Source organism: Narcine bancroftii, chromosome 1 (assembly GCF_036971445.1).
Source record: "Narcine bancroftii isolate sNarBan1 chromosome 1, sNarBan1.hap1, whole genome shotgun sequence".
In the NCBI taxonomy this organism is placed as follows: Eukaryota; Metazoa; Chordata; class Chondrichthyes; order Torpediniformes; family Narcinidae; genus Narcine; species Narcine bancroftii.
This window is the reverse complement of record NC_091469.1, coordinates 481,744,592-481,760,981: the sequence shown is the minus strand read 5'-3', so window position 1 is coordinate 481,760,981 and position 16,390 is coordinate 481,744,592. Positions and strand designations below refer to the sequence as shown.

Here is a 16,390-nt window from a genome sequence, read left to right as displayed (position 1 = left end):
TTCACTGCTTTGATGCCAACAAATGGATGTGCTTGATCAAGAAGTGATTTGATTTGGCAGTACTGATAGCTCAGGGAGAATAGTTCAGTGTATCTGGAAGCAGTCTGAAATCTTATCACTATATGCTTGCTAAGTCTTCTAAATACCATGTTACTATTTACAACCAGTCCACATGTCCAAATGTTGGTGACAAGTCTCACTTGACATTTGCAACAACCATAAAAACATGTTTCCACATGACAATCAAAGCACTAATCTGTATTTCATAAATGTATTCAATTATGTGACAGTTATTTTGCAATTTTCTGAGATGCAAAGCTACACTTGGTGGTTCCATTCCAAGCACTAGATTAACCTTTAAAGTCAAATTTGCCTTAATGTTCCCCCTTTCCCAAATGCCAAGCTTAAATCTTTCCTTTGTTTGTTTCCCGTATACCTGGATGGCTTTTCTTATTTATAGGCCCACTTCCTGTTCTTTTTACTGAACTCCTTTTAGAGCTTGGTGGGAATGTCCTCATTTGGTTTCATTCTTTGTCATCATTTTTCTCACCTTCTCCCCAACTGTTGTGTTATCATATTTTTCCAATACCTGTATCACTGGACAACAAAGATTTTGCTTCCTGAACACTTTTGGGTGTACTTCATGGATTTTGGGCTGCTGATCACAAAATTCACGTTAAAATATTCCTATCATGTACTTTTTTTTTAGATGCAACCAATTTTTGTGATTTCCTGCCATATTTGGTCAGTCCAAGCATGCTTGGGCATGTTCCCAGTGCAGGTGCTCTGCAAATGTTGTCTTAGGCCTGGGCCTACTTAGTCAGGATAGATGCTGACAGGCTATAAAAGCAGCTCACATATACAGATTGAACACATTTTGATACACCTGTTCTTCAGCAATAGCATAATGAATGTACTTAACAATAGAATTTATTCAGGAAGATTCAATATAGCCGAAATGTCTCACCAATGTCACAGCATCTGTGATGCATTCCGTTAGGTTTGTGGTGAGTATACGCTTGGCTCAAATACACAGCGTGATGTCACTTATTAAAAAACTTATAAGCTCTACTTTGTCTTGTTGACCAAGAGAAAACCTGGGCTCCTCACATTTGTTGTGCAATATGTGCAGTCAACCTGATAGCTTGGCTCAGCATCATTATTTGATCAAATGTTAAATTCAATAAAAGTTAATTTAATGTTACTCTAACCTCCTACGTGATACTGCAAATGTGAAATAATCTTTGTGTTTAGCTTGAAGTTGTCTATCAAAATCCCCACTTTTATAAGGAAGAAAATCTTGAAAAATATTGTCCATTGTATTTAAATGAGCAGGAATTTCTTCCAACTGCTGTATGTACATAAGATTGAGGCATATGAAAATCATTTGCTGCTCTTTATTGTATCAACTTAACCTTGAGTTCAAAAATAAGTTGAAAAATCAGTCAAGCAGAATCTGTGGAAGGAGAAACCAGCTAACATTTAAAGTTAAAGTTAGTTCTTTCTCTCTCAGTTCTGATGAAATGTCTTTTTTTTAAACTTTATTTAAAATTTTATGACATGAATAAATTAAAAATTACATTTAAAGAAATAATAAAAAATAAGATAATAAAAATTAGAATTCTACATCATTAAACTACACAAATTAACCCCCCCAATAATTATAACACAACATTAATCATCTAATTTAAAATTAGTCTAACCCTCCCCCAAAATAAAGAGTGAAGAATTAATTAACAATGTTGTAAATAAAATAGAAAAAACCCCACTTACAAAAAAAAGGATAAAACTTAACAACCACAAAAAAATTACTAACAACAAAAAATATCAATACTAAAATAATACCCTTAAACATATATTTAAATCAAACATAATACATGTATTTAACAAATGAAATCCTCTTTAAAACTAAGTTCAAATATTAAAATGATATATCAACCACATATCTGTTATACAAAAAATCATAATTAATAATACATAAATACAGAATTTCCATTAATACCAAGTTTCCCTTATAAGTCATCGAGACAACAAAAACATCCCTTAGAAAAACAATCAGATAAACTTTTTATTCCCTCCCCCTCCCCTTATATAAAAGAAAAGAAAAAAAAGTTCAAACTCTTATAAAATTCTCCATATTCTTCATTTATAACATCTTCAAAATTCTCTATCGAAATTAACTTAATTTTATTAAACTCTTCTCCCTCAATGTATTTGTACTAAATTTTCTTCTTTTTCTTCTTATCACCTTTCCCCTCATCTTCCTCTTCATCTAATTCAACATCCTCAATTTTTGACTTATTATCTTCTGTGACATCATCCTCTTAAAAAAGAAAGAAAAAAGAGAAAAAAAGGAGAGAAAAAAAACCTCCTAATTCCCTCTCAATTACAATCAGAAAACAAAGAGTTAAAAAAAAATTATTTATTTAAAAAAAATAATAAAAAAAACTTTCACTTCTTAACCCAAAATTTAAAAAAAAACAGGTCGGAGGTCACAACTACCTCCTCCTGTTTAAACCGCCCAAAGCGGTAACTCCCCCAAAATATTGGGTGTGAGATAACTCACAGGTAGCTGATGACTTCTGGAAACTAGTTCCCTCTCCCAACTCCCATTTCATTAAACTATCATCATTATTTAAATATTTAAACTCTTCTCAAAAAAAAAGATAAAAGATTTATTTTTTTAAATCAACTTCTCAAAAACTCTTCTCAAAAAAAAAAGATAAAAGATTTATTTTTTTAAATCAACGTTACCACTTCGGTCACCATTGCTTCCATTTCTTTTAAAAATCTGGATCCCACCTTACATCTCTACTCTCTTTGGAGACCTTGAAGGACTACATCGTTCCTGAAACTGCATGATTGGTAGAGACTGAGCAAAGTCCATAACCTCTTTAGGATTGTCAAAGAACTTTAGCTAATTTCCATCCTAAAAAATCTTCAGAATACCTGAATGTTGCCTTATGTCTTTTTTTCCACAACCGTTCTTTCCCAGAGTTAAATTCGCGTCTTTCCCAGAGTTAAATTCGTGTCGTTGAAACATAATTTCTTGACTCCAATCTTGATAGAAGAAAACAGGATTATTCTGAACCATCAAAGGAGATCTATTTTGCTGGGCATTTCTAGTAACCATACGTAAAATTGTATCTCTGTCACAATAGTTTAAACAACGGATCAAAACAGATCTTGGATTCTGTCCTGAAAAAGATTTTCTTCTTAAAACTCTATAAGCACGTTCCAGTATTAAAACTTCAGGGAATTTATCCTGTCCTAACACTCATGGAATCCATTCAGTAAAAAATTTTCTTGGATCTGGTCCTTCTATGCCTTCTGGCAAACCAACAATTTTCACGTTGTTCCATCTAGATTGATTCTCCAAATAATCAACCTTTTTTGCTAAATTTTTATTTTGGATCTGCAATGTTTCAATTATTCTATTTTCATCTTGCAGTTGATCCTGTGCATCAACTAAACCTTGATCACACATTTCAAATCTTTCAATGGTTTCAAGCTTAAAAGCTCCATTAATGACTTCCGCCATCGCATTAATCTTGGAAATAAACAGGTTCACAAAATTAGCTAAGTGACTCGATACAGAATATATCTTATCTTCAAGATCCTTAACAGACATTTCAACAGAAGTAAATTCAGGCATAATGGGGTCTTGCTGTTCCTTAGAGACCATGGGATCTTCTGTCCCTTCCCTTAATTTAGTATCTTTTCTAGCAGTTTGACTTCGTATAAAAGTCCCTCTCAAAGTCCTGGCAATGCCAGGAGACTGAAGATCAGAGTTATCTTTAAGCAAAATCTCTTTAATCATCTTCACTGAATCGATGTCTGGAAAAACCGTTGTAATTGAAGATGCATTTTGCAGCGCCACCACTGTAGCAGTCGAATGACAGCTCTTTAACTCTCCAGCTGGTGGCGCCCCAGCTGATTCAACTGTCAAAGACTGAGTAACAGCACTCACAGTGGCCGTTGTGTGAAATACTGGCACCCGTCCAGCTCCTTGGTCCGAAAGCTGTTGAATGCGACCTTCAAAGAGCTTCACCGGCTTAAAACGGAGCTTCAATGCCGAACTCTGCACGTCCTCCTCTGGATCCATTCTACGCTGAGTCCTGGCTTCTTGTAAACAAGTAGGCGCAGACAATTTCGGAAAATGTAGTTTTTTAACAGTCTGTTGATGTTTTCTTTTACCTCTTTTTTTGCATATAAACCATTAGGCACTAATCCAACACCTCTTATTATTTATAAACTTTTAAAAGAACTTTAACGGGCACTTAAAGACAAAACAATAAATCAGAGTCAGGAGAGGTCTGGAAGGCACGTCTGTTCCCTACGCCATCTTGCCACGCCCCCCATGTCTTCAACCTGATTTCTGGTTTCTCTTTCTACTGTTATGGGCCCAGAGGACCCCAAAACCCAGCAGCAATAGAAATTCACAAGGACAAATGGTTACTTAAACAAAAGTTGCTTTTAATTATCTTTAAATATGGAAACAGGATCACACTTTAACCTAATTTAGCCCCCTTCTAATTCTAAGCGCACGTGTATGTAATGTGTATTTAAGTTCAGAAAAGTTCTTTGATTCACAGTCTAATCTCACTTCTCATTCCTCCAAGTTTACTGGATGCAGGCAATTCTTGTACTGTGCACAGAATTGAACATTTATAAAGTTCACCAGGTTTTGGTGCTTGAAAGGTAAATGGTTACTGCTCAGGAAGGTTCTTGTTGGTTTTCAGAGAGAGATTTGTTGCTCATTGGACACCCACAACTGATTCCTTCCGATCATTGTCTTGCTGAAGAAACTTGCCAAATCAGGGTTTTCCAGATGGTAACCTTTTTTTCAGGTCACCACAGAGTTCCTTTTTAATTCCTTATTTCAAGCCATCTCCTCTTGTATAGACCATAAGGGCTTAGACCAGGGTGAACTAAGAACTCACAAACTGTCTTCAAAATGTTTTATTTCCTCACACTTGCCAGCTTGTCCTGTTCCAGTCCCAGCTGCTGCAGAACTGTAGAAATGAATTATTCTCTCTCTCTGAGAAAAGCCTGTTTTTTTTTCTTTCTGCTTGGAAAATCGCATGATTCTCCTAGATCAGCAAACTGCATTCAAACATCTAGCAATTCAAAATTGGGCATCAATGAGGCATTTTGGACCATTAGTGACAATAGAAATATACTCGACTATGATCTATAACCTCAGTGCCTGACAATGCCTCATTCTACTGTTATTATCAAGTAAGGCATTCAATCTGATGCAACACATTGGGACACCACTTGGTTAACTCCAAGTCATGTACAATTCTGACTTGGAAGCTGTGATGAAACCACTATGGTATATAGTTGCATGCCATATGTAAATGTTATGATCTTTCCTGGTTGACTCTGCTCTCACTGGCCGGCTTGTGACTCCTCCCCTTTCTTCCCCACAAAGGCTTTCAAGTCACAACCCTGCCCCCAGTTCGAGTCTGGGTCAGTGTGAGCGACCAGCATAGGGATGCTGTCCATCTCTTGTAAATAAAAGCCTTCAGTCTTGGCAACTTCAGGCTTTGTGTAATTGATTGTGCATCAGAAGCATATATCCATTCTTGTTTCATTACTAGTCTAAATCCCACCTCTTTATAGAAGCATTAGTCAATAAAGCCACCTACTGAAGGGCATTTAGGAATATACAATAACTGTTAACTGAGCTAGTTGGTGTTTATTGATTGCTATAAAACCCAAACTTTTTTGGGGAGCAAACTGCAGTATTTTCAGCTGTACTTACAGTTGAAAAGACTGAGAATCTGCCTTGTAGGAGTTTGCCCTCTGATGTAGAATAAACAGCAAGTCATGTGACCAACCACCTCAGGGTCTTTGCAAATCAATAAGCTCTCTGCCTTAAATACTCAATTTAACTCTGACAAATATGAGTTGTTGCACTTTGGTAGGTTAAACCAGGATCGACAAGGTGAATAGTGAGTCCACGGGAGTATTATAGAAAAAAGAGACCTGGGGATACAGGTACATAATTCCATGGAAGTGATGGTTAAGAAAGCATTTGGGCTGCTTGGTTCATCAGTCAGAGCATTGAGTACAGGAACAGAAATGACATGTTGAAACTGTACAAGATGTTGGAGCAGAGTTAGCATCCAAACAATCTAATCAGGGGCATTAGGGTAACCATGGGGGGGGGGGGGGACAAACTGTCATCTGTGATGCAAATGCTTGATAATAAGAGTTTGCCATCAAAACCAACACACTGTAGATTCTGCTAACGGCAGCGCTACCAAAATGAGAGACATCCACATAGCACGAGGGTGAACCAGTAACTGAACTTTATTTTGAATTCCTCGTGCTGCTTGAGGTTACTGTGAGGGGCGAGCCAGCCTTGGGGAGTGATGTCAGCGCATCGCGACGGCACTTCCTGTCCAGCAACATGCAACCAGGAAGCGGCTCTGTTCCCCGGGCAACGTGTGTTGCCAACCGTGGGCTTTCCTAGAAAGGGAAGGGGGGCCTGCACCATCTTGTGTCAGACGACTAAGGTGACGATTCAGCCCGTCTAACTTTGTGGTCGCTCGGCCCGCTACATCGCACCCCGCAGAATCGCTGCTGCCCTTTGAGCAAGTCACTGTACCGTCTTTGGGCTGGCAGCCTCTGTGACTGATCTGGGGATCCAGGGCGGGCTGGCCTGAGTCCAAGTGCTCTGCCTTGAGGCAGTCAATGGTAAATCTATCCCAGCAATGTCCAAGGTGAAAACGACACTGTTGCGCTGCAACACCTTGTAGGGGCATTGTAGGGGTGTCCCTTCCTGTCCTCTTTGAACGAAAATTAATTCCGTGGACTGCAGGTTTGTCAGGACATGGCAAGGTGGAGAGCCATGTCAGGAAGGTAGCGGAGGTTTCTGTTAACCCGTTTATTCCCTCATTTGGTGGAGGATAACAAGAGCACTGGTTTGGGGGTGTGGGGGGGGGGGGTTTTGAAGTGAATTTCCCCTGGGATGTTAAGTGGGGAGCTGTACATCATCTCTGCTGATGATGCTGGTAGGTCTTCTTTTGGTGCTGTGTGAATTCTTAACAGCATCCATGGAAGTTTGTCTAGTTCAGGCCTTGCAGTTGAGCTTTCAGGGCTGCTTTCAGGTGGAGGTGGAAATGTTCGACAAGACTGTTTACCTGAGGATGGTAGGTTGTGGTGTGGTGTAACTGGCTGCTGCAGAACTTGGCTAGAACTGAGCGAGGATGTGAACTGGACCCCTCGGTCTGAGGTGATGTGGGTTGGGACTCCAAAACATGCGACCCAAGTGGACAAGAAAGCTCTGGCGCAAGTCTCTGTGCAACAGATGGGTAGGGGTATTGCTTTCAGCAAATGGGTAAAAGAGTCGATTACTGTGAATAAATACTGCATACCTTGGCTCGTGGGGAGCAGGCCAACGATGTTTACATGCACATGCACATGGTCAAATGGCGCTGTGCCAGGTTGAAACTCTGGAGCGGGGCCTTGGTGTGTCTGTGCACTTTGGTGCGTTGGCAATCCAAACAAGTCTTAGCCCACAGGGTTGCATCATGACAAAGGCTATGCCACACAAACTTGTCAGGCAGCAGGTGGACTGTGGACTTATGGAAGGATGTGACAGGCTGCGAATTTGGTCGAACACCCATCGTCGCCAGGTTGTGGGTAGGATGGGTCTGGGGAAGCCTGTGGAAATGTCACATAGTAAAGTTAAGCTCCCCGGTAAAGGATAGAAATCGCTAACCTTCAGGCTGGTGATGGCGGTCCTGTAGGTCTGGACGTCCGCATCCTCTGCTTGGTCTTTGGACAACTGAGCAACATTGAGTCCTCCTGATGTAGCAGCGATGGCCAGTCTGGACAGCACATCAGCCACCATGTTGGATTTGCCTGCGATGTAGCGAATGCCCGTTGTATACTCTGAAATGTAGGAGAGGTGTCGTTGTTGACCATGGGTCCAAGACCTTGTTAAATGCATTGGTGGTTTGTGGTTTGTGTAGGTGATGAAAATCCTTCCTTCTAACTTGTTCCGGAAATGTCACATTGTCGGGTACTGAGCCAACAGCTCATGGTTGAACATGCTGTATTTGAGTTCTGGTGTTCGAAGATGTTTGCTGAAGAAAACCAGGGGGTGCCACCGTTCATCAACCCATTGCTTCAGTACTGCACCGACTGCTCTGTTCAATGTGTTTGTGGTAAGGGCTGGGGGGTGGGGGGGGGGGGGGAGATGTGGGAGGAAGAATCTGGATGGGCCAAAGATGTGGCCTCCATGAGTGCCAATTTAGTTGCCTGGAATGCTTCAATGGTCTTGCGTGTCCACTGGAGCACTTTGTCACAGAATTTGACGAGGTTGAATAGGGATTGCATGAGGGTGGCTGCTCCTGGGAAAAAATTATGATAAAACTTTACTATCCCTTGGAATTCCTGTAGGTCTTTGATTGTGTTCAGCCTGGGGAAAGATTGGATGGCTTTCACCTTATCCGGCAGTGGTGTGGTCCCCTCTCGGGTGATACGGTGTTCCAGGAAATCGATTGTTCGGGGCCAAACTGTCCAAATTCCTGCATCCTGTCGAAAAGACGAGTCAGGAGTATCCTATGTGTGCTGGCGTCAGGGCTGGCGATGAGAATGTTATCCAGGTAGACAAAGATGAAATCGAGGACCCTGCCAACCATGTCCATGAGATGCTGAAACATCTGGGCTGCATTCTTCAGTCCAAAAGGCATCTGAAGGAACCAGAAAAGCCCAAAAGGTGTAATAATGGTTGTTTTTGGGACATTGTTACGATGCACTGGAATCTGATAGTACCCTTTGACAAGGTCCACCTTGGAAAAATCCGGCACCCCTGCAACCTTGTGGCAAAATCCTGGCCCATGATGGATGGGGTATGTCTGGGACAGTGTAGTCACCCCACAGATGACAACTGCCAGAGTTCTTCTGGACCATATGCAGTGGGGATACCCAGGGGCTGTTTGAATGGCGGATGATACTCACTCCCCCATGCCAGTAAACACGGTCTTGGCTTGGAGGAGTTTGTCCTGCAGGAGGTGCCATGCTCATGCTTACACTGGAGGCTCGGTTTAGCGTTGTGGAAGTTGGGCGCCAACAGGGACGGATACTTGGCCAGTAGGTGGGCATATTCAATATGGTCCAGAGCATGGATTCCTGATGGTAGAAAGGAACGTTCCCCTTGAGCAATGGGGGGGGTTATGTCTGGAATGTGGTAGCATTGGTAAAATGGCATTTGTTCATATCTATCAGGAGCTCATGTATCTGGAGTAAATCTGCCATGAGTAGGGCTTGCCCATGGATACAATTGTACACTTCCAATTGAAAACCCAGGCCTTGCATATTCAGGATGTGGATAGCTCTCTTGTGCTGGGTGAGTTCCAGGGAATCGAGGAGGAAATACCAGAATTGTTCGTACTTACGCTCCATAGGAGGATTTTAGATGAAGGAGCTTACTTTTGGTGAGGTAGCGGCATCCAGGGTGCTGATGACGTGCCAGAATTTAGTGACCTCTGAGACAATGTCTCTGATCTGGAACTGTGACTTGGCCATCTATAACCAACTCCTGGGCTGATTTGTCCACAAGGGTGGCAAACGCACGCCCATGGTGTTGGTTGCAGCCGTTACAACTGTAGCAGTAGTAGTATCCTGCATTTTTTAGAATTCGAGATGGATTCCATAGACATTGGAACCATCCAGGTCACCACTTTAGCATCTGCTAACAACAGTGCTACTGAAATGAGAGACGTCCACACAGCACAAGGGTGAACCAGTAGCTGAACTTTATTTTGAATTCCTTGTGTTACTCGAGGGGACTGCCCACTTCCTGTGAGGAACGCGCAGATCCTGGGGAGTGACGTCAGTGTGTCACAGCATCACAACCTGTCCAGCGGTGCACAACCAGAAAATGGTGCCATCCCCCAGGCAAAGCCAACTATGGGCTTCTCATTAGAAGGGAAGGGGGCCCGCGCCATCTTGTGTCGGATGACTGGGGCAGCGATTCAGCCCATCTAACTGCACGGTCGCTCTGCCCACTACAACACCAACCCAGTTGCAATTTAAAAACATGCTGAAAAGTCTCTCTCATTAGAACATCATTTGAAATAGACTCTTACCGAATAAATGCAGACAGTCCCAAAGATCATTCAACATTTTGTGTAATAATGAAAACCAAGGCTGGCATCATAAACTGAATTAAAAGCATGGATTGCCTTTAAAAGAGTTGCTGGCAGTGAGTGTTGGTGCTGAATCTCCTAAGAATGGTGTCCTTCCACTCAGTTGTGCATTTTCAGGTTGTCTCTCTTAAACTCTAGCTGAATGAACTGGGCCTTTCTTTTGTGGAGCATTGTGCATCTGTGGTTTGAAAATATGTTTCTCAGAGTGGAGAATGAATTCTCACACATTGTTTTGGAGGTGCCAAATGTTAAGGCATATTTAACATTAGTCAGTACACAGGGCATTCTGATCAGATGTGAGTGGTCCTTTGCATAGGATGTGCTGCATAGTCTAATTCCCTTCAATTGGCTGTGATTGTTTTTGAGAGCTGAGAAGCTGCTTAGCAACTTTGTACTCTTTCTCAATTATAGGTGATTGTGACAGGTCCATAATATGCTTCACAGCCTTTACATCAAGAGATGTATCACTTTCTGGATTCAGTGCACTAGCCAACTGTTGAGTTGTGCTCACTGAATCTGTGATCCATTCCTCCAATCAATAGTGTTGTAGTACAGTCTCTAAAGTTCTTTTTTGTCATTATCCCTGTGTCCTGTAGTTCCCATAATGACATACTCATGAAAATTCGTGTTCGATTACGTCTTCGTTTGGGGATTGCGGATCTCAGTGATATGCTGGCAGCAGGGGCGGCACCAGAATAAAAGCTAGAGAGGGGCATTTTGGGTTGGGGGGGGAAGTGCAATGCTGATAAACTCACTCAGCAGGGCTGGGGGGGTGGGCGGGGAGGGTGGGGGATGCTGTTAACATCATCTGCTCCTCTGATATAGGTGATGAGAGCGCTGGTTTTATGGCGTCAAGCTTCAGATGCGAATGATGAATGACGCACGCTAGTGACGCGGCTGGAGTGGGTGGAGAGTCGCAACCAGGCGTCAAGCTAGATGCTAGTGATACTTGATGCATACTAGTGATGCTAGAGGGGGTGGGGCGGGTCTGACGGTGAGCAATGGCTGCAACCATATGGGGGGGGGAACAATGCCCACAGATGCCCCCCCCCCTTGGCGCTTGCCCTGGTTGGCATTCGTGGCCATGTAGCACACCTTATTTAAATTCCTTGTCACAACAGAGTTTCCATACACAAGTTGGTGCACTAGCCGCAATATTTAAACCTGTCATCAAGTCAATGTCCTCTCTCTGTAGAAGCTTATTTGGTGGGTCCAACAGGGCAAGAACTGTGTGCACTAACTTGGCAATGAATGAGAAACTGGGCTCTGTTATCTCATGCAGCAGGCCCACAGCCTCCATCCATATCTCTGTGCCATAGGTCAGCACAGAGTCAATCTTGGTCAAAAGTGGTGTTATGTCATTGGCAAGATGTCTCATCCATCTCTCTTCCAGAAGGCATTTAAGATGCACATTCTTATAGTGCACAGGAATTGTGGGCTCCTTGCAGCATTTGTAGAGGTCATTACACATTAAAAATGTTCACTACATGTGTACTACCTCTAAGTGTAGCTGATGGTTAAGACAGTGTACTTAAGGTAATGTCATGACTAGTTTCTCTTGTAGTAGCTTTTGGACACCTCCATGCTTCCCAGACATCAGAGCAACCCCATCAAATACCTGGCTTAGAATCTTTTATCTGTTGAGTTCAAATTCATTTAGCTCTGCCAAATGATGTCTGTTAATATCTGTGGATTTCCTTTGCCGGCTGTTGCTATGGTTAGCAGGCGCTCTGACCTCATTTACAAATCGAATGGCAATCGATTTTATTTTGTGGCCTTGCTGAGCGGATTTGCTCCCTCTTCCGTTGGAGGAGGCCTTGAAGAAGCAGAGAAGTGTGGTCATTTTCTTATATCCATTTCTGTTCAAAGTGCAGTTTGATAGTTTCTTACTTTCACTGAAACAAGCACTGGACCAATGATCATACTACTTCTCCAAATGTGAACTTGTGCAAATATGACCAAGAGGGTGCATTTCTTTCTTTTCTTATTTTTGTTTTTATTTCATTTCATTTAGCAAAAAGGTTTTCGTTTTTAATATAATATAAATTAATTAATAAAACACAAAAGTTTGGTGCCAAAGGCTTGGTCTGCGGGTTGTGGGGTGGGGGGTGGGGGGAAACAGTAACTCATTTGGTGGCGGGGAGCATGGGCCACAAATGCCCTCCCTCCAATGACGCTGACCCTGTGTGGGAGAGACCACACTTGGAGTATTGTGTGCATTTTTGGTCACACCATTATAGGACCGAAATCATGAAGCTGGAAAGGGTGCAGAAAAGATTCACAAGAAGTTATCAGGACTGGTTGGCTTGAATTATAAGGAGAGGCTGGAACTTTATACCCTGGAGGAGAGAATGTTAAGGAGGTTTATAAAATCATGAGAGGCTTTGAAGAAGATAAATAGTCATGGACTTTTCCCAAGGTAGAGGAATCTAAAATTTGAGGGCATAGATTTAAAGTGAGGGGGGAAAACATGAGATCTAGGGGGAACCTTCTTCACAAAGGAACCTGTAGAAGTAGAAACCATTGTAAAGTTCAAAAGATGTGTCAACAGGAACGTAGATAGGAAAGGTTTCAAGTAGTATGGGCTGAACATAGGCAAATGGCACTAGCCAAAGGTCCTGCTTCTGTGCTGTAGAACTCTATGACTTTGCTGTTTCGGAGGAACCATGTGATCCAGCCTCTCTGACCATGTTGTCTTTAACTTAAGGTAGATTTTTAAGAACTGGGCCAATAAAGATACAAAATTTCAAAATCTTGGATTCACTGCCAATTATGCACAATGCCTGATATACTGTATAATTACATTGGCATTCACATAGCTAATTTGATATTGCCTTTTAAACACAGAACAAGATCTAACAATGTTGTGTTCGGTATAGGTTTGACAGGTTCAAAGAGAATCAAGGCTGAGCACGTTATGAACAAATAATGGTCTTTATTTACAAACAGGGGAATTTACAAAAGGGCATACGCTCACACATAATAATAAAGACAACCCACAGGCACGGTATACCGAGAAATAAGGGTTTAAATTGTTCACCACCCACCACCCACAGGCACGGTATACAGAGAATCGGTGGTTTAACTTCGAAGACCAGTTGTGTGTCAGGCTCACCTGTGGGTAGATCTAACAATTGTTTGGCACCTGGAGGACCAATCACATGTCAGCTGCCAGGGCCAATCATGCATCAGCCTTGCATCTAACCCTTGATAGACAGGTAGGAGACTTCCGACTTGGCTCCAGCCAGAGAGGTCACATGACCCTCCACAATCCACAATGAAAACAAGAAAATTACTTTAAAAATGCTTAAGGACAATTTAATGTATGGACTGCATTCATACTCTTGCATTTTGTCATTGCTGTTTTTTTTCTTCACTACTATTGGTATTGAGAAAAACTCAATATATTGCAATCTGAAGTGATTTTTTTCAACCCTTCTGTTTCAAGGTAGCTTGAAATTATTTGCTATGTTGTGATCAAATCTATTATTAAGATGCATGTTTATGCAGGTTTAATATGAACTACCCAAAAAAATGGGCAACTTTCCAGTGTAGATGTTTATTGCAATAATTTTAATTTGAACATTTGAAATCTGTGTCTATTTTCAATCTACTTTTTTGATCATCTACTCTTTTGACAAAGCAATATCTTTGAACTTTTTCACAGCTCCTCGGAAAATTCCACCACATCCCCCAGTTAACCCTGTGGTTAAAGAGAAAACTGAAACAGCTGTAACTTTGGCTTGGTCACTGCCTCAAGATGTGCCACTTGCCCCTGTGACTGGATATATAGTGGAAAAAAAGAAAATAGAAAGCAATACCTGGACACGGTGCCACACTTCAGAAAAAATAGAGGCACAAGAGTTCACAGTGAGTGGATTGGATCCAGAAGGAGCTACTTATCAATTCAGAATTAGTTCTGTAAACAACTTTACTCAGAGCGAGTACTTAGAAGTCCCAGGGACATTTTATATTGGTGAGTATTATCTTTCCCTTTGTTCATGCATATTCTCAATTATCAGTCATTTATTCCTGTTGTTTTCTTTAATTCATTCTAAAAATAAACTACAAAATCCATAACACAAAAGTTGTCATTAGAACACAGAACATTACAGCACATGCAGGCCCTTTGGCCTATTATGTTGTGCTTACCTATGTAAACCTACTCCATTACAATCTAACCCAAAATGCTCTACTTTTCATGCATCCATGCACCTGTCCAAGAGTCTTTTAAATGTCCCTATTACACCAACTTCGACCAACACCCTTGACAATGCATTCCAGGTACCTACCACTACTTGTGTTTTAAAAAAAAAAGTACCTCTTGTGTTTTCCCCTAAACTTTCCTCCACTCACCTGAAACAGATGTCTTCTGCTACTTGATATTCAGATGAATTACTATTTATTGTCATATGATAAACATAAATATATTACACAAAATTGCCATAAGGCAGATAAAGATTCACCATTGGCATTTGCATTGCTCAGCGGCCCTTACAGTCAGAGAAAGAGAAGCAAAAGAGAATTCCCTCCTACAGTCATAGTGTGCATGGATTTGCCTCCATTGTTCCCGCAGTCTTCGGAGGAGCACAAGATTCTAGTTTACTTCAAACCATTGGCAACCTAAGCCCAGATCCAAACCTCTGACATGATGAGGAAAGCTTCAGTATCCAGAGCTCTTTGGGAGCCCTTTGTGCCTTCAGCACCCTCACAAATCCAGGTATTGCCACTCTGGGAAAAAGTTCATGCCTGTCCACCCTATCTGTGCCTCTCATAATCTTGCATACTCCTATTAAGTCTCCTCTCTTTCTTCATCATCTCAAAGAGATAAGCCCAAGCTCAGTCGATCTAAGCAACATCCTGGTAAAGCTTCTCCACGCTGGCTCTAAAATTTCTATATTCTTCCTATAATGAGGCAATCAGAACTGCATGCAATACTCCAAGTGTAATCTAACCAGAGTTTTATAGAACTGAAAAATATAGGGTGGAGGGGATTAATTTTTTTGGAAGGGATATATGGGTTGCACAACATCAAGAGCCAAAGGGCCTGTACAGTACTGTGCTGTATTGTTCTATGCAATGTTACCTCATGGCTCTTGAACTCAATCCCTCCAGTAATGAACACCATTAACCACTCTATCAACTTGTATAGCAACCTTGAAGATTCTAAGGTATTGTTTATTATTTAGACTTGGTTGGTTTCATTATCATGGCTGTCATTTAAATGTGTTTTGTTTTGTTAGTATCTAGAATTTCCATTGAGAAACCATTGCAAAATGTTGAAGCTTCAGCTGGCGAAGATGGTACTTTCATTATTGAACTGTCCTCTGTCGCTCTTGGAATGTGGTTCTTAAATGGAAAAGCTGTGCAAAACAGTAAGAATTACATAGTAGAGAGAGCTAAAAATATACACACTTTAATTGTGAAACAAGTGAAGTCTTCGGACAATGGAGCTGAAGTGAAGTTTGTAGCTGGCAATGCTCAGAGCTCTGCAAAATTGAGAGTGAAAGGTGAGCAATCTGTTAAATAGCTCCTACTGATTTTGTTTTTTAAATACCTTTAATATTATTTGCTCATAAAATTGTTTCCTTCAGTGAAAATGGAGATTAATTTGTTTTATAACTAGATATAGCTCTGTTTTCTGTTGAGGTTTCTGAAAAGCTGCGGATGTCACGTGCATAAAAGATTGCAAGGAGGTCAGGTTAGATAGAATGCTTCAATTTCAACCTTTAAAACCAAGCTAAATGTTGAAAGTTCAGTGAAACCCTAAAAGCTACTGGGATTTATGAATGTGTTAATGATGGCAATAAAATGTATCTCGCCTCTTTGTTAAATATGCATATAGTTCAAATAATTTATTGGGAAATGTGAATGTTGAATTAGAAGTTGGTGTTTTACTACTAATTAGGATGTAATTATCTAAAATCTTCTCAGAAGCACGGATGATTTGTTTCCATCTGATTTTATGGGTTACTGAGGGCAATGTGGCCACTATTAAACCACAGAAGGAACAGCAGGTGATTGATGGGGTGCAGGTCGATATTTGGTGAGGTGGTGTGCATCTTCTACCTTTTATCCTTTGAGTGCTCCAAATATATGACCTTGATATTCTTATTACCATCCTTAATGGTCCTTCTCTACTTTGGACTGGGGTTCCCAGAGCTTTGCGTATCTTCAAGGGTATTTTGAGCATATCCTTGAATTTTTTTCCCTCTATCTGC

The 16,390-nt window shown here is 41.2% G+C and overlaps 1 protein-coding gene across 13 annotated transcripts in view; it reads left to right on the top strand.

Annotated features, from left to right (window-relative positions):
* The window catches only part of LOC138751919 (obscurin-like), a 755,203-nt gene that overhangs the window by 19,509 nt on the left and 719,304 nt on the right, over positions 1-16,390 (top strand). For all 13 annotated transcript variants that reach the window (XM_069914884.1, XM_069914878.1, XM_069914879.1 and 10 more), the window contains exons 3-4: positions 13,837-14,145; positions 15,413-15,679. In XM_069914884.1, the coding sequence (XP_069770985.1) occupies positions 13,837-14,145; positions 15,413-15,679 (576 nt within the window). The remainder of the gene's footprint in view (positions 1-13,836; positions 14,146-15,412; positions 15,680-16,390) is intronic.